At 38.7% G+C, this 19,422-nt stretch overlaps 1 protein-coding gene across 10 annotated transcripts in view; it reads right to left on the bottom strand.

The window, feature by feature from the left end:
• Positions 1 to 19,422, bottom strand: part of EYA1 (EYA transcriptional coactivator and phosphatase 1) — a 162,717-nt gene that overhangs the window by 73,447 nt on the left and 69,848 nt on the right. For all 10 annotated transcript variants that reach the window (XR_008628668.1, XM_004602394.2, XM_055129187.1 and 7 more), the window contains 2 exons: positions 7,482 to 7,621; positions 6,126 to 6,209 (listed from right to left, as the gene is read on the bottom strand). Coding sequence is in view for 9 of the 10 variants with exons in the window: in XM_004602394.2 (XP_004602451.1) it covers positions 6,126 to 6,209; positions 7,482 to 7,621 (224 nt within the window). In the remaining variant the exon portion in view is untranslated. The remainder of the gene's footprint in view (positions 1 to 6,125; positions 6,210 to 7,481; positions 7,622 to 19,422) is intronic.

Raw genomic sequence — 19,422 nt, 5'->3', positions numbered from 1 at the left:
TACCAGGTTCAGCTGCATATGGGGTCAAGTGCTCTTTAATACTTGTAGTATCTCTCTGGCCCTTTTATTTGGCTTTTTATCACCGACAATGCTTAACAATTCAGTGATACAAACTTTTTCAACGATAAGCAGGAAATTTCTGCAGCCCAGTGTTCATCCCCAATCAGCAGTCGAAAATCATTGGCTTAGTACAGAGTAAGACAAACACTCATAATAGAACCATCATATCAGTAAGAGGCTTATAATTGGGTAATTGCTATTAATATGATACAGTGGGTCCTAAAAGTTGTTACAAAGAATTAAAGCTCATTCATGACTTGCGCTGGGCATAGTAAGTTTATAATGACCTGGTTTCAATCCTGGGCATCACACTAAGACCCTGAGCACCACTAGGAGTGATCTCTGAGCACAGTACCAAGAGTAAGCTCTAAGCACTGCTAGGTATAGCCCTCAAACAAAAAGCCTTACATATGGCCAACCCTGGTTTGGTTCCCAGCACCACATGGTCTCCCAGCATCTCTGGCTGCAGCCTTGGAGACACCAAGCACCATCAGGGTAACATGGGTAACTGCAGCACCGGACCCTCGGGCTGGAGCACTGAACTATGAGCATGTTTGGCTAAGAATCCTTGGGCAGGGGGGACCCCAGACTTCCTGAGCTTTTTCTGGGAGCCCTCTCACCCCCAAAGGAAAGACAGTGTTAAGTCCATGACCCAACTTGAATCTCAACCACTCTACCTGATTGCTTGAGACACTATTCCTAGGACTAAATTCTTAAAATATTTTTTCCAGTTAAATAACCACCATATAGAATAAAATTGCTGCTTAAAAGACTTCCCAAGGTTAAATAACTCAACAGCAAGAGCACAGATTTATACCTATTTCTATTTCAATTTAAGTCTGAAATTCTATTATACCATAAGGTGTATAAGATATTGATACTTCATATATTTGAAGACACTACCACATATCACTCATTGGCCAGAACTAAGTAGGTCTTATTTAAAAAAAAATTCAACTCTATTATAATATTAAAAAATCATTTTATGCCAGATTAGTACAAGGTGTTTTTTTTTATGTTGAATAAATTGTACAACTTGCTAAAATCAGTTTCAGCCAGTGAATGCTAAATTAAATGTGCAGTGGACACGTAAGAAAGTCTGGGCTTAGTGGAGGCTCCCAAGCAATGCCCAGCGGGTCTTGGTCATCTGGACCAGACTGCTCAATGCTTGGGTCAAAGAAGACAGTGCGGCTTAGCCCCTGCTATACTATGGACCACCTGGACCACCATAGAAGTGTTGTGATGGGGGCAAAGCCTCCAGGCAACCCATATATGCTGAGTGAACATGTGGTGCTTTTATCAAACTTAGGTCCTGCATATGCCCCGAGACCTGTGGTGCTTTCTCCCCAGCCTACACAAAGGAAATTCTTAATATGTAGGACCTATAAGGGGGCAGAAAGTACAATGGGAGGGGTCTGTCCTGCACAGAGTCCACCTAGATTTGGTCCCTGGCATCCCATATGGTTTCCTGAACTTACCAGGTCATGAGTACAGAGCCAGGAGTAACCCCTGAGCACCACCAGATGTGGCCCCCAAATTCAAAAGTAAGTAAGTAGGACCTACAATGAAGAAGCCTATGTTTCATGTTATCCAAAGTGTTCATATAGGTTGTTGTATAAAGTAAGGACTAAAGCTCAAAAATCTGAAGAACTATTCTAGCTCTAATTAACATGAAAAATAGGTATTATGGAATAATAAGAAACTATTGAATTAATCAAACCATGGGGTACAGATAGCTTGGGGAGTCTCTACACAATACTAACCTGAAATATAAATTTGAGTCTGTGCTTTGAGATTAACAATCAGAAAATATTGCAAATTTTAGAGTCCATTCAATGAAAAAAACAAATACAGACTAGCTTTCTTCTATGAAATTGGAGAATTTGGAATTAGTCTGAATGCAACTTTTAAAATCCACTAAACCAAAAAATCTGGTACCAATATTATTAACCTGCTAATTTAGAGTAACACCCTTCGACTGAACTTTTCTCCGAATATGCTGTTTCTTTCTTTCCCTAGCCAAGCCCCTACTGTACCTAGCACCCTCTTTTTTGTTCCCATCACCTTTGTTATAAAACAACACTTCCTTATAACACCCAATAGGCCTGCTTCCCACAGCTAGAATTACATAGAAGGTGGGACATTCTCAAACTTTTTTTTGTACATATTGCTGTAACATGCCCTAATTTTGCATTATATCAACCAGATCCTGTATCCCCTTACTGAATGGCCTACTCACAGAGTCGCCTAAGCCACTGTGACTAAGCTACTTCTCAAGTATCTGGTTTCCATAGAGACGGAACAGCTACCACATTGTCAGGCATTCATTTCTTTATATGCCTGTGGAATAAGGCCCAGCCACAGGCTCCCCTTGACAATGCTCAGGAACACCACAGACTTTGTGCCCCAAGAAACAAGGCTTGCCCCTGAATTGCTTTAAAATTTTCCTCCTCAATGCCCCAGAGGAACAAAAGGGCTGCAAGATGTATTAATGGACTTGAGTATTACTCACATTTGGAAGAATCCTTGATCACCACGTATTTTTACAAAATATCTGCATCAGATCTGAGAGCAAATGCTGCCTGACTCAAAAGTTCTATGATGAAAAGACCATTAAGCAAGCTTTCTTCTACACTCCAGGTTACTAGTCAACATTCTGAGCAATGCAATTTTAAGTCAGCCTGTCAGGAAGGGAGATGGGCAATGAGATGCTAGTTTTCATCGTGAAGAAGGCACTTAAACGCTTCTGAAGAAATCAAATTGAGGGTGGGCCAGAAAGACGATGCAGTGTTACGGCACTTGCCTTGCACACAGCTGACCTGGGCTTGATCTCCAGCACCCCATTTGGTACTGTGAGCCCCACCAGAAGTAATCCCTAAGCATAGGGAGAGCAGGGAGCTTTGGGCACTGCCAGGTGTAACCCAAAGCAAACAAAGTCAAGCTGAGACAGTTTGAGGAGCTTCTACTCTCAGTTAAGGGTCCTGTCAACTCTTATTTGACACCTACAATCCTACCCACTCTTGTGTCACCCACTCACCCTCCAGTGACTTCCTTGCCTGCCGCAAGTGGTTGTTTCTACAGGCATTTTAGACTTGCCAAACAGTTATCTTGCTATGTTTCTTCCAAATATGTTCTTCCCTAGCTCAACTAATACATCAACATTCTTCTAGGTACTCAGGACAGAAACCTGGGAATAATTTTTTTCATTCCTATTGCTTATTGCTCACCAGCTCAATCCAAATTGTTTCAAATTTAATCTTCCTATCTGTCAAAGAATGCAGAATCAATTCACGTCTCTCCTCTCTGGCTAGTGATTTGGATCACTACCAAAATCTACACTTTGGTACTCCAACTCTTCTTTCCCTCTATCATTCTCCAAAGTAATTATTAAAATTGATATCAGGAAGCCAGAGTGATAGTACAGCAGGTAGGGCTTACATGCAGCCGGCCTGGGTTCAATCCCTGGCATTTCGTATGGTCCCCCGAGCACCACCAGGAGTAATTCCTGAGAGCAGAGCCAGGACTTAACCCCTGAGAATCGACGGGTGTGACCCAAAAGGAAAAAAATTGCTATCAGAACTGGGCATACCCTCCACTAAGTCCTCTAGTGAGCTCTAAGAGGCTCACTACAATGAGAAGAATCTGCTTGACTCTGGCTAAAAGACCCTCTTGTAACTGCCCTCATCCCATCCCACACTGCTACATCTCCTATCTCTGTCTCTCTCTCTCTATTATCAAATTCTGTTACACTGACATCAGCATCTCTTGGATATCAACCTCTTTGCTCACTCTACACTTCTGCTTGGGGTTGTATGACCAAGTGCTCTGGAGACCTTACTTACTGAAGCTTTCTGAGGCTGCTTTTACCGTGACCCCCATCCTCTTGTAAATGTAGACTAAGCTTACATTTGATATTTCAAATATTTAAAGAATATATACTTTGGAACTTTAAAATGTTTTGAAAGTTTACTTTTCTTTAAAATCATATGTCCTATTACAAGAAAATAAAGGAACACAACCCTAAGTGATAGAACCTCAAAATACAAATGGTTGGTAATTAAAAAAAAAAAAAAAACTAAACTGGTGGTATCACTGTATCATTGTCATCTCGTTGTTCTTCGATTTGCTCGAGCAGGCACCAGTAACGTCTCCATTAGTCCCTGTTGCATGCTAGTGTAGCCCAGTGGCATATTGGGGGCTCTTTCAGGGTCAGGAGAATGAGGACCCTTGTTGTTACTCCTTTTGGCATATCAAGTACGCCATGGTAGCTTGCCAGGCTCTGCCGTGCGGGCGGGATACTTCTGGTAGCTTGCCAGGCTCTCCGAGAGGGATGGAGACTTCTAGGGTGGCCTCTAATCTCCTTTACAGATATTTCCAATCTACGGAATGTAAGCTTTTGGTCGACTGGCAAGTTGTAACGATCTGCACACTGACAAACACGAACCTCCTGCATCTCTGAGCAGCACCTGGGACATCTGCGGCCTCAAGTCGATCTCCTTGAGGTTGATGGAGTGCGCCCAGAGGTTGTTGAGCAGCTGGCAGAGCAGGACCTTATCATGGAGGGTCTATGCCAGGTCAAACACCTGCGCTGAGTCCCAGGTCACCCGGTGGTTGGCTGACAGCACCCCACAGTGGATGAGCCTCTCTGTGCACTGCCACCAGGGCTCTATGTCTGATGGTGCCGAGATTCGGCTCGGCCGGGTATATGGTGGTATATGAGATTTTTTTTTTTTTAGATGGAGCTGAATGAAAAATACTAAGAAATCAGTGGTTTTCAAGTAAGGTGTGAATTCTCTGTGTAAGCCAATGATTTATGGCTTATAACTGACATGAAATCAGTAGGTTATAGTCACCTCACTCTAAATAATCCAATTTTAATCATCTATATTTTTGTCTGTCTTCCTCTAATAGAAAATTAGATAAAACACCTGGAGTCACAAAGACATAACTGAATTCTTAATGCCCCAAATCAATAATTTAAAGTACTAAAGCCATGTAGTATTCTTTCTTTCTTTAAAGACTTTTAAATGAGAAACATTGTATTAATAAAATTTTCAGACATTATCTCGAGACTTATAAAACATAATTCTTATACAAAAACATTTGTGCAACCATAAACACATTGAAAAGTATTTCTAAGATTTTGGAAATCCAAATGCTGAGCACAGCAACTAAAATTCTATCCATGAAAGACGGTTAGCAATATTATTCTTTACCTACACCACCAGAGGAAGTATTCTTACAACTCAAACGTGGGTGTATTAATCCTATAGTCATTCACAGACTCAATTTTATATTCCACCCAAGTAAATTTAGCCCTACAGCAAAGGAACTTATATAAACATTCATAGCAGGTGATTTAAAAATAAACGACTAACATTGCTAATCAATGAAAACACAAAAAATAGAAATGCATTCTCTTCTGATTATAATGAAATAAAGAGAATAAAAAGGCAGCACCACTTTGAAAAACAAAATATAATTCTTCATCTGTGTTTTTTTATCTTAGAATACCACTCAATTACTTTTATTTGCTGAGATTTGAAATTGACATATCATTTATTTGAGGGTGTGTGTGTGTGTGTGTGTGTGTGTGTGTGTGTCTGTGTGTTTGTGTTTGTGTGTAGATGGGGGACTGGAACACATTTGAAGGTTCATAGGGCTTACTCCTGGCTATTAAAGATCACCTCTGGTAGGCTCAAGTCATGCACTACTGCTCCAGTCCCCCTAAATGAATTTAATTGCCACAAAGTTTCTTTTCTATTTGGGGGGACAGGGTGGTGGCAGTGTTCAAACCCTGGACCTCACCAACAAAAAGAATGTGCTCTCCTACTGACTTAACTTCCTAGCTCTTACTTTACATGTATGTAACAAATTCTCCATTTATTTACTTTTAATTTTTGCCTTATGTATACATCTGACTATATCAATGTATCATTATGTTTTACTTCTATAATTTCAATTTATTATTTAAAATTGAACTGCCTTCCCATTTGAACAAAACATTCAATCCTAAGCATAATTACTCTAAAATTAAAAAAAAATCCATGCATATAGGTACTCACCCTCCCATATCTGTTGGCATAGGACCCAGTAAGCAAGGAATGAAACACAATGATTGTCTCGTCCAAGTCCCAGATGAAAACTCTCTACAAAAGAAGAACAAATCAATGTCTTTCCTCTCATTCAGAAACCGGATATTCAGCTAGCATCAACAAGAAACGGAGTCTTGAAATGGAAGAAAAATTAAAATCCTGAATTTACAATTTTTAAAACTGTAACCGTTCCAATGGGCATTTCCCAGCTTTTATGAGATTAAACCTCAGACAAGGGATAAGAGGACAACTATATTAGTACTGGTAATATAAATATAGCAAAGAAATGGATGTTCACTGCTCTAGGAGAATCTATCTCTCAAGAAAAATTAGCTAAAACAGTAACTGTAACTTCTGAGATATTCACAGCCAGTGAAGCAATCACTCAACTGATCTTTTTGCTATCTCTGCTTTCTCTGAATGGAGAAGTGTTCAAGTGATGAATCTTTTTACTCTCCTAAAACCATGTTAAAAAGCTGACATGAAGACTAGAGTTTCATAGCAATTACATTACCTGTAGATGTTAGCAAATGGACTGGGTATAAACTTCTGGCATCCATGTTTTGTGCAGATAACACAGTTAACTTAAGCAACACATGGCGTGGGTCTTTGGATATTCTCTCAGAGTATTTGGAATTAGATTAGCAAAACTCATTTCTAAATGGTCTTTGAGATACCACAGAAGACCTCTCAAGCCTGTTTTTCATCCCATTCCTACTCACACCAGTACATATTCATACACATCGATTCTGCTGGAAAATTTTCATCTTTTCAGCCAAAGTAATCATGTTTTCCACCATCAGATTTTACTTTGGCAAAACCCAGAAACTTAATTGCAGTGGATTCAGGGCTATGAAATCTACCACCCTTTAAAGTTTTATGTAATCCCTCCTGCTTTTGAACTCCACCAAAACATGTCTCAGAAGGTGATTACCATTTCACTTTAGAACATTCCAGGCTTTCTTTTCTCAATATTCCTAAGTATGTCTTTAATTTCAAAGTAGATTTTACTAAGCATCTTTAGTACCACATTTACTTAATTGAAATGGCTAAGATTCAGAACAGTACAAGAGAATTTTGTTTAAACACAATGCTATTAGTTTACTGTATTTCCTTGGAGAGAATATGGTAAAATGGAAGATAAAACAGAAACAACTGTCATGCTTTATTAATATGAAGGAAAATGTGCTTGCTTATCATTAGCAAAGGGAAGAAAGCAGTTTCAGAAATATTTTAGAGACCATCATCACTGTCATTTATTTATGCAACAGGTATATAAGCCCTACTAAGACATGCTTTACATTTGGGCATTGCAATGATATATACCTCAAGATCAGAATCCGGTGGAGGTGAAGGGTTGTTGTTTCTCCGGCCCCGTCCACGTGATTTGCCATCTGAACCTCGACGCAATCGATCAGAATCTGAATCCTTAATTGGTGTTGATGGACTATGGATTGTACTGTACTCTGTAGAAACACAGGAAGGATTTTAGTCCCAGTTCTATCTCCATGGTGCCAAGATTGACCTTGTCAACTTCATAGGAAAGTTTGAGAACAAAACACAATTTGTTCTGTTCAGATTCTCTTTTACTTGCATTGATAAATCAATTGAGATAGTTGTATTCTAGACAGATGGATTCTAATCTAGATAGACTTACAGATTTGTTTCAGAAGAATGAGTGATCAGTTTGGGGAATGGCTCAAAGGGCGGAAGTGCATGATTTGCATGTGGAGGCCTGAGCTGGATTCCTGGCACTGCATGGGAATTCCTGAGCACTGGTGGGGAGTGACACTCAAGAATCAAGGTAGGAGGAGCCCCCTAAGCACCACCAGGTGTGGCTCCCAATATTTTTTAAATGAAATAAAAGAAGATGTGATCAGACATTTAATTGAAATGGGAGAGAACAGGTTGTACTAAGTTGTCTAGATTTTCTTTCCAGTTCTCTATGATTCTGCAGTGAGCACCCTCTCAACCGCAATCCTCCACACCTCTGCTCACCAATCTGCAGACTTTCACATCTCCTTGATAAACATATAGTCTCCCTTTATCCCACATTTTATGTGAGAACAAGGAACAGGCAAGTTAAGAAAAGCTGATATATGAGCATTGTTCATACAGAACTCATCACAGTCTCATTCTACATCTTAGTCCCTTTAAACCGAACACCCAAATGAGACAGCAAATTAAAATTACTCAACTGGGCACTCAGAGAAATCGTGGAAACAATAATACAGAAATCATGAAATAAAGAATAACCCCCAACTGGCTCAGAGGAATAGCTGGGCAGTGGTTTTGAAATGGGGAGACTCTGATTTCAGAATGAAAATAATCTCATTGCTATCATCTTTAGGTTTGGTTTCTTTCTTATTTCACCTCGTTTACCTATTAGACAATCCCAACTCTCCACATTCCAGGAAGTACTCATGTGCTAGCTCTCATCACAAGGAATTTTGCCTGATTTCTCATATAGGTTGGAATCTGCCTGTCTAGTATGGGAAAATGATTATTTTTCATGCAATATCACATTTCATGAAACAAAAAGTTATAAAGAAGAGATGAACACTTGATGTTTTTGTCAATGCACCCACTCATTTTATTTTTTTAATTAATTTATTTTTAATTAGTGAGTCACAGTGAGGGTACAGTCACAGATTCACACATTTTCGTGCTTGTTTTTCCCTCATCCAATGTTTGAGAGCCCATCCCTCCACCAGTGTCCATTCTCCACCACCAATGAACCCAGTATCCCTCCCACCCCCCCATCCCATCCCCCCACCCCACCCCGCCTCTGTGGCAGGGCATTCCAATTTGATCTCTCTCTTTCATTTTGGGTGTTGTGGTTTGCAATAGGGGTATTGAGTGGTCATCCTGTTCAGTTTCTAGTCTTTCACTTTCAGCACGCTTCTCCCTTCCCATGCGGGATCTCCAATCACATTTTACTTGCTGTTCCCTTCTCTATCTGGGATGACTTTCCCCCAGCATGTGAGGCCAGCTTCCAACCTATGGAGCCAACCTTGGCACCCACTCATTTTAAATGTGTTCATTCTACCAAAGCCATTCAAGTTTCACATCACTTGGTCTCACTAATACCTCTAAGTTTAAGAGCATCTCCAAATCCTTATGGGTTAAGAGTAAATAGAAAGGGATTTTTCAGAGAAAACTACATTTCTCCAGCATGAGAAGTAGCCTGCACCTTTCTCTACTGAAGGTCTATTTGATTCCTACTTTTGCATGTCCTCTGCAATAATAATAAGACAGAAAATGTTCTCATATAAACTGCTTGTATATGTGATTTTTGTACCCAGAAACCACCATCACTTGTATCACTTGTTATATGATTTAAAAATGTATTGATTAATTACATCTTGGACCATATTTAACTAACAGGCTTGTAAATCATAATGCTGATTTCTGATTATACCATACAAAGTCCAAAATAACTACACAATGAGTTAGTTTACTCAGCTATTTGGGATTTATCTGAAGCTAACTCATCTCATAAAACTATCAGAACCCTTTGCAAGCTAGTCAGAGTTAGGCTTTCTCCAAATCTATATTAAAGTATTTTGTTGCAGAGGCAAATAGCCCGCATCGTCTCAAAATGCTCCAAATAATGCACCTCTGTGTCATATTTTATAAGAGAATAAAAAGCTCAAATGAGTTTCTTTTTATAAATTTCAATAGATTCAAAGTTTTGCTTTAAGACATAAGTCTTAGTCTTCCTTTTCTTTAAATACAACCTACATCTTCAGGAGGACCCAGAGAGTCACCACATGAGATAAGAATATATTCCAACCTTTAATAATTTGAAAACAGTATTTCCCTTGAAGCAGAAACAGATGGTCTCTAATTCAACCTGTACTTCAAAGTGCATGATTGAAAAGTTTATTCTGAATCATGAGTCCTTCAGTTTTGTCTTGGGGCCACACCTGGCATTGCCGAGGGCTTCTGGCTCTGTGTGGTCCATGGACCATGTGCAGTGCCAATGATTTGAAGCAGGTTGCCCATCGGCAAGACAAGTGCCTTACCCACTGTACTACTTCTCTAGCCTGCTCTTCAGTTTTTGGAAGTTCATACTTGAGAAGAAGCTAAATACAAAAATCAAGCCATGTATCAAATCACTATTTCTTTTGCCTTGAATACCAGACACTTGAAGGAATAACTTTATCCTCAAAGTCTTCTATCTTCCCTAGCTTTTAAATTTTATTTTTTAATTCCTTTGACTTTTGGGTGGTATAAAAGGAACTCCTCCTGCCGCTGGGGTCAGTCTTATGGTGTATGATGTGATACTTGGTTTTAAACCTGGGTCAGCTGTATTCATGACAAGTTCTTTAAACTTTGTACCCGCTGTTCAGTCTATTAAAGATTCTCTTGCCCTGGGCTTTTCACTGATTGTCCCCTCCTTCAGTTACTCTTTGTCCTTATTTAAAATATACTTATTTAAAAAACACATTTCATCTCAATTTTTTTAAATAAATGCTTTCAATAATTGATTACTCACACTTTAAACATGTCTCCCAAAGAAACAGATTCAGTGAGCAAAGAATATGAGAATACTTGTGTACCATGTTTTCTGAAGTTTTTCAGGTGGAAAAAAAGTTCTGAAGGATGGACAATCTGGTACATGGTCAATCCAGTAGCTTTAAATGTGAACACACACCCTTTACAGATTTGAACTTATTAGAAGGAAGATGAAATTTAAATGGTTCAAGGGAATTGAAAAGACAAATCTCTTCCTCTTTGTTCTGTGAAATGGAATTTAAATGCTTCTACTCTCCTAACCAGCTTTCCTGATCCTAATTTCTCCTTCCTCCTAGTCCTGCAAAACAACTCAACAAATAATTTAATCTTCTAATCCACCAACATCTCATGTTTCGTTAAAATCCTCTTCAAATTGTTCACTTTACCCCCACTGAGAAAATATATGTGAAATTCTTCAGAAGACAATTTATTTCATTTAGCAAACATTAATTGAATGCTGATATATATTAAATGTCCAAAGTATAGTGATGTATCATCCACTTATGGTTCCTGTTTTCTTGGGGCTAAAGATTCAGGGAAAGGCATTGACTCATGGACAAAAAAAAGAGAGAAATTATAAACCAACGTAAAGCAGCGTGTGTCATGGAAAGGTACTGGGGAAGCCACTAAGAATTCCAAAGAACTGAGATATAAAAGACTATAGAAACTTCCTGAAAATTGGGGCATGAATTCAACAGAAAAAGGGAATAAAATGTTTTCCATGAAGGCACGTGAGCATATGAAAAAGTAAATATGATTGAGAAAGACAACATGTGTAAAAGCTGGGTGGTGTGGGAACTCTCTAATTAACCTGAATCCATAAAGGAAGACTCAAGAAAGAGGGTTGAGTGCTAGAAAATGAGTGAAACAAAGTGATGACATCATATCTAAATTCTAGGTAGATGGTTCCAGCTTCAGTGCTGCTCAGGCACTGGAGATGAGCAAAGACTGAAAAAAGGGTGCCAAGCCTGAAGGAAATTCTGTAACCCAAGTGAAGGACAGTGGTGGCATAACTGCAGATAAGAGTGCAGAAAGAGCTACAGATTTGAAGTGGTAGTGGGAGGTAAAATCAATAATTAGATAAGGAAGGAGGAGGAAATCAAGGACGATGCTCATGGCAGTGGCTTGGCAACTGAGCAAAATGTAATGTGAGGTTTAGGATTTGCCAAAATGAAGAAATTATAGTTTAAGTATGGAGGTAAGGCATGTAGACTAGGAGTATACACAGCCCAAGGAGAGTATGTAGGCTTTGTATGCATAAGGACCTGGGTTTGGCGATGGTATCAAATAACAGCACACAGAATAAGAAAACAACAGAAAAAATGTAGGTATGAATTCAAGTCCCGTTTTGTAGTCAATGAACTTGAAGAGTCTTGAGCACTCAAGAAAATACGTTCAGTAGATTACTAGACAGCTTTCAGGAAAGGAAAGTGGGCTGGGTTTCATTTCCAAAACTTATACTTTATAAAATAGCATTAAAGAAATAGATATAAGTATAAGTAAAGAGAACGTGTAGAATGCATAGGCAGAACAAACAGTGTTGGAGTGTGAAGCAAAAATCATGGCAATGTATTACAGAGGAAAGAAGATGTCAAGAAAGAGAGACTGAACAGTAACATCAAACTTAACCAAGAGATGAAACAAAGGGCTAACCTGAGAGTACTTTCCACAAAGGTCTTTGGCATCTGTGTTGAAAGTATAAATCTGAGAAGCATTCCAGAGAAAGACTTGTAGTATAAAAACAAGAGAGCAGAAGGGACAGAGTAAGGAGGAATTAAATCCCCTACAATGCTGCTAATGACACTATAATCACCAAATTCAATAAATCTGGTGGCCTCCTTTCTTACAAAAGGCCATTTTCAAGCTTTTACCTGCAGCCTTTCAATTATTGTCTGTACCACAAAACTCCAGATTCCCAGAAGAAAACAGGAAATATAGTCTAGATTTTAGGATACTGAGCTATGGACTCAAGTAACCCATTTCAAATCTTGAGCTTCTCATTTATTAACAATATTACTAGCCATATAACTTTGTGTAATCATTGACCTTCTCTATGGTTCTTTCACTAGCTATAAAGTGGGGATAAATGAGATTAAAATATACATATTAAGGGACTTAATACCATACTTGGTGCTAATATTCTATGCTATTTTCTACCCTGAAAAAAAATGTTTCCCCCTGAATTATTCTCAATCTAATTACTCTCTCCTTTTCATAGTCCACACTTTACATAGAGAACCCCTAATTGCCTCAGTTTTCTGAAAGTTCTATCCTATTTCCTGACTGAATATGCTGTTTCCCTTTCCAGGAATGTCTCACTATTATCTTTCCCCCCAAGACATGCCTGTGAAATTCCTAGCTCCCCAAAAGATAAAGTTCATGCATCTACTTTGCGAGTCCATTGCCATTTTATTCTCTTTTATAATCACACAACACTATCATAGGCTTACACAATTTTTGCAATCACACAAAATTATGTTCACAGTAGATCATAATTTTATGGAGTTATTTTGAGCACGTGTCTATCACTCTTTTTTTTTTTTTTTTTGCTTTTTGGGTCACACCTGGCAATGCACAGGAGTTACTCCTGGCTCTGCACTCAGGAATTACCCCTGGCCGTGCTCAGGTGACCATATGGGATGCTGGGATTTGAACCCGGGTCGGCCGAGTGCAAGGCAAACGCCCTACCGACTGTGCTATCACTCCAGCCCCTATCACTCTTACTTTTGGTAAAATTTACTTTGCACTCTGATCTCAGAACACAGTAACCATCCAGAACATAAAGGAGACACTAAATATTTCCATAACTGAAAGAATAAGTATGCATGTTTCTAAGTCAGCTCTTTATTAAATCTATAAAATTACCTATTTCTCCTAGTTAAGATACTTACAAATAGGATATAACTAATGCTTTTAAAAAGTATTTAAAAGTTAATGTTTACATATCCAATCAAAATATTAAGGTCTACATAAGATCATTAAAATTCTACATTTGTAAATACTGCTGAAAGGTTTCAGAAATTCTTCAATACTAAAACCCAAGCAAACAAAAATAGAAAACTGGAAATTAGCTGAGTCCACCTCATTCCTTTTAGTTCCTCGTAGGTCCCTTGAATTCATAACTCCTACTTGAGTCTTAGAGAAATGATTACTACATTTCTCAGTTTGTAATCACCTTATTTGGTAAACTGAAGACAAGGTCTAGCCCTAGACTATTTAGCTTTAATGTTTTATTATCAATAGACTGAAGCACTGTTTCTAGACACTTTTTAACCTCACTTCTGGCCTTGTTTTTTTTCTGTGACACTTATCCTACCCTTAATATTATGCTGTGAGGCTCCAACTTATATTATTTTCATCTAGGACCCCTCTTCCCCCCAAATATTCATTGAGAACACTGGATTAGAACAGCTGCAAAATTTTCCATTTTGGGTCTCTCCCTCTTTAATTGATACCTTCCGACCAAGCTATACAAAATACCTTGGGCATCCGCAATTCTAAATATCATCAGGGTTTACTGTCTACTCTACCTAATTAAAAGTCCTTTTTGAGCTGTATTTTTCATACCTTTCTTTATATGGTATCTTTCTCATATACATTGCCAAGTGTTTTCAAAGGATGATACACATTTAAATTGTGCCAATTTTACCACAGTGTTACACACTCTGGTTACCATTGTTTTGAAGAAGTCATGATTATTTTTTCTAGAGTGCTGAACCCTCAGATGAGATTTTGTCCTTAAATCAATCTCCTAAAACTTCCCCTGAAGGAGTGGCTTTACATCTTTTTTGTTGTTATGACAATGTTCAATCCCACATATGTGTGTCCCAACCCTTTATGATTGCTATATAACTGTGCTGTAAGGGGAAAGAAAGGAATATAAGACTATGACCAGACGAGGAAGAATAGAATGAAGTAGAGAACTTTGAGGGCTATGAGAAGACTAGAATGATGGAACTGTGATGAATGGGACTACTACCAAAACTATGGCTATGATTGTGCTGTAAGGGGAGAAATCAGACTGCGCTGAGGGGGAGAGAGAAACAAACTGACTATAGACAGGCCCGGTTCCTCCATTTCTCCATTCCCCAGTCCTTCGTCCATTCTCGCCATGGGGCAGGCCAAAGAAATGGTTCTTGGCCACGTAATGCTCAAGTCTGATGCCCCCTCACTTTTTCTCTTTGAAACTCACAGCTGATCTGTTCATATCTATAAGTGGGAGAACGCACCCTCTAATTATTGTATTATTTTTGAAGTCACTCTCAGTGTTATTAACCATTTTTAGTGTATTTTGGTGCTCCTACATTTAGTGCATGTCATTAATAAAGTATTCTTTTAAAAAAATTTTTTAAAAAGTCATGATTATTTTATAAGATAAAAATAGGCGGGATTTAATTAGAAGACAACTGAAATACTTATACACTGCTTGGAAATTGTATTTATTTTGAACTGTTCAAGTATTTTGAATTTTTTATATTCCTTTAGAGACTGCTATAAAAGATTTAACCCCCTCTTACATTTGCAGATACTTTTCCCAAGCCTGACATTTCCTCAAATTATGATGATCTCTACTTAAATCATGCTTTCGTTCACAGAAGTTTTGAATTTTTATGTGGTTGTGCGGCACAGTGTGAAGGCTGGTTGGGCCTTTAAAGATTTAAGGATAAATGTTCACATTTATCCGAGTGGCAGCAGAAAATTTATGATCGAACATTATACTCCTGGGACCAGACAGGCCTGTGGTGGTTTTGAGGAAGAGGAATACAGGTTCTTGAAGGCCTTCTCTGAGAAGATGGAGGTCCTCCTTACTCATTTTTAAGTCTACCAGCTATAAAAAACCACCCTGCCAAATACGATTATGTAATGAAACTCCTCATTCAGAGGAAGCTCTTGACACATATAGGATGCATTGCCTTGAGGCCAGGGATGCTATCTCAGGTTAGACTAAATCTTTCTATGCCCAGACAGTAGAGATTACAAATAAAGGGCAGAGCTCTTGGAGAAATCTTTATAGAGGTTATCTAAATTCACTGAACCTGACATTGGTAATAAATAGTTGTTTTTTATTTGCACAGAGATGAAAAAGCAGTGAAATCAAGGAATGAGACAGCAGAGACATTGATAACCATGGCGAGGTCTGGAGCTAACAGAGTTTTCATTCTTCTTTCTTTGGAGACAGCGTAGAGATACTGGTTTGTACACTGTAAAAAGGGTATCAGCAAATTTATTTGGAGAAAGTATCATACTGGAAAGTGATGTCTTTAGAAGACCTATTACAAAGATTAAATAGTATGTGTAAAGAAAATAGGTGTTAATGTGCTGCTAAGGTGCTACAGTTTTTGAACGAATTAATAAAGGAATTTTATATGTAATTCTTAAGCATTGCTGCCCCAGCTGGTATTAAATTACATCTATCATGGACTGGAGATATGCTAAATCAGGTAGGGCACTTATTTAGCATGTGGCCAGCCCCAGTTCTATCCCCAGCACTACCCTGAATATCACCAGGACATCCCTTAGCACAGAGCCAGGGGTAAGTCCCTGGCACCACTAGGTGTGGCCCCAAATGCTTCATCCCTCCTCTAAAAGAAAATCTTAAAAGAAACACTTCCTTCAACATGCCAATAAGAGATGAAAAGAATAAGGTATTATTTCTGTCATGAGCTCATTATCTCCTCATCCTATTCTCTCTCCAAATGACCTAAATCATCTATCCACTACTTCACCCACACTCCTTTTGTCTGGATCACCAAGGATGTCCCTTCTGTCCCATGGATTATTTAAGTCTCAGTTTCCCTTCTCAAACTTTCAAGTCTGCACAATCAGGCCTTCCCTCTGCAACACACTTCCTTCCTTTGGCCTCTGGGAGACGTCGCCCACGTCAGGAGGCCCTGGGTCTGGCTCTCTTCCCTTCTTCATTCACCTTTAGTGCCCTGGACAACTCACGCACTCACAAAAGCAAATGCATGTGTGATGAGCCACAATCTTACGATTAAATTTATTTACCCAACAACTTACTTGTCATATACCCAATGATTTTCAAACAGGCATCTCGAATACTATGTGTGCTAAATAGAAAGCCTGATTTATTTTTAATGTCCTGTTGCAATTTTCTGATACGAATGTAAAAAATGTTCTTTTCCAACTGCTTGAACCCCCAAAATCTTTCACGAATTTCTTGACTTTCATGATTCTATTCTTGTCCTATATTTTAAATCTATTGACAAATTCCAGCAACTATACGTTCAAATCTAAATCTGCCCATTTCTACCAAATACCTAAGCCAAGACTCTGATTCCTCTCACCCACACCATTTCCTTGATGATTACTTTACTTTCTCTTTCCCTGCCATCACTTATCCTATCACCAGCCAGAACAATTCTTTAAAACTGTCATCATGTTACATTTCTGCCTAAGCGCTTTGCACTTTTTTTCAAAATAAAAGTCAAAATCTTGCCCACATTCACACACCTCGTACCATCAAATCTCCCTACGACCTTAACCTCACACCTACCTCTTTTTCTTCTCAACAGGTTCCAACCACACCAGTCTTAACTGTTCCTTGAGTTAAGCACAGTCCCACTCCACGTTTCTCTCCAGAAGCCTTGGGTATCCAGGTGTGCTTTCACTCGCTCTTTCATGTCTCTGCTAAAATACCACTTTTCTGGATCTCTGCTCAATTATCCTAACTCATTTCTTACACCATTTCCCCTTCCTACACACTTCTGGCTACCAGATGCATTTGATAATTTCATGTTGTCTGTAGAACATAATGCATATTCTCTTTGGGTGGAGACTTTATCTTGTTTACTGTCAGATCTCTGTGTCTAGAAAGATTCCTACAGCAACCCAGAGGCTTAATGAATGTTTTTTCTCTGAATGAGTTAGTAATACACTGACAGAACATTCTTGGCTCACAAAACACACCCGGCCATTAATAAGCGCCATGAAAAATTCTACTCAACCATTCTCTTAAAGTACGTGCCACAGTTAAGTCCTCCTCAATGCATCTTCACACTCACCAAGGAGATGGTGGGAGCAAGAGAACCCAGATACACTTGGTTCCCTCATCCATTCTCTGGATTCAGTTTACTCCTAAAGGCTAAACTAGGAGTAGATCTTAAACTTCACAGTAAAAGTGAGGCCATATGAGGGTTGCTACATGGAGGCACAGATTAAAAAGGGGCTCCTCTTGGATTTTTTGGGACTATTTCTACAGTATTATGCTCCCTGCAATAACAGATGGAAAGATGGAAATTATTCAAGATGAAGAATTCCCCTCTAGCAGAAAATTTAGCCTTCACAACCTCCTCCGTCACACATTGCCGGTAGCTGACTGGAGAGACAACATCTCTTCTCTGAGCATCAGTCTTGACTGACAGCGATGAGAACATAAGCTCTGAACATAGTCTCTGATGGGCATCTGAGGGGAAGATGCTCTTATATCTTCTGGAGATTTGGGGACAGTGAACAGGAGTTGCCCAAGACCATGCATTAGCTACATAGATTACTGAGTCCAAAGTGGCTCCATAAATTAGATCTTTCCTTTTAATGTTGGGGAAGATTCCCACTCAAGAAGGTAGGAGGCAGGGGGAGGGTGGGGGGGGGGTACACCGAGGATATTGGTGGTAGGGAACATGCACTAGTGGAGGGATGGGTATTTGATCATTGTGTGAGTGTAACCCAAACATGAAAGCTTTTAACTATCTCATGGTGATTCAATAAAATTTAAAATTTTTTTTAAAAAAAGAAGGTAGGTCTTGCAAATTTTGTCCCACCTCCACACCCTCTCTAATTTACAAAACTGAGTATAAACAAGCTCATCACCATGGACAGTCCATCTAAGAATTCCACCATTAGGAGACATTAGGGTCTGCATATATTCCAGAACTGGCTCATTAATATGATTTATTGAAATATAAGACTATATCAAGATCTTTTCCTCAAAATTAAAATGAGGATAGCAGCTTTTGAAAATTATGACAATGCATATTGAAGTAATTTGAACATGCTGGTATCATGGGTTCATTTATTTAACTGATAATGATGATCATTAAATAATGATTCATCTTAAAAATTGAATTTATCCTTTATAAAAAACTAAAGTCATTTCAATTTTTTCTGATGCAAATTATATCCTACCACAGACTCCACTAAAAATTGTCCATTACTATAGTTTTAAGTAAATATTCCTTCCCTATCTTATTCCCCTATTCATATGGATATTTCAATAATAAGAATAAATTTCATCCCCTTGTTAATTTTTATCTTCAAAAGTTACATTCTTTTAAAGCACTTTGATGCTACTTATAATATGATATGATATATGACTCTCTCATTCTCTTTCTGTGTGTGTATGTGTGTGTGTGTGTGTGTGTGTGTGTCTATCTCCTAGGTTTGACTGGTCATGTAGTCAGATTTTCCTGGAGTAGAGGGAATATGCTTTTTGTTCCTGTATCCACAAAGAAATCAAGAGTATTTTGTAAATATAAAGCATTAAATGGGGGCCCAGGGATATATTATACATTATATTCTCAGAGAATGGCAAGTGTTCCATTCCCAGCATGCTCTGGGTAGATCATGGTCCACTGCTGTTTGGGACCCCTGGAGGCAAAGGAAAGCATATACCACACAATCTCTGGTATGTCAAACCACAGATGCAAACACTGAAACTAAAGTGGACAAGCACCTCAGCCAGGTAGGTGACCCCTACAGCTCTGCACTCAAAATATGAATATCCAATTAA

The sequence above is a fragment of the Sorex araneus genome, chromosome 2, assembly GCF_027595985.1.
Source record: "Sorex araneus isolate mSorAra2 chromosome 2, mSorAra2.pri, whole genome shotgun sequence".
Taxonomy (NCBI): Eukaryota; Metazoa; Chordata; class Mammalia; order Eulipotyphla; family Soricidae; genus Sorex; species Sorex araneus.
Note: the sequence above shows the minus strand (reverse complement) of the source record. Positions and strands in the feature narration are given on the sequence as shown.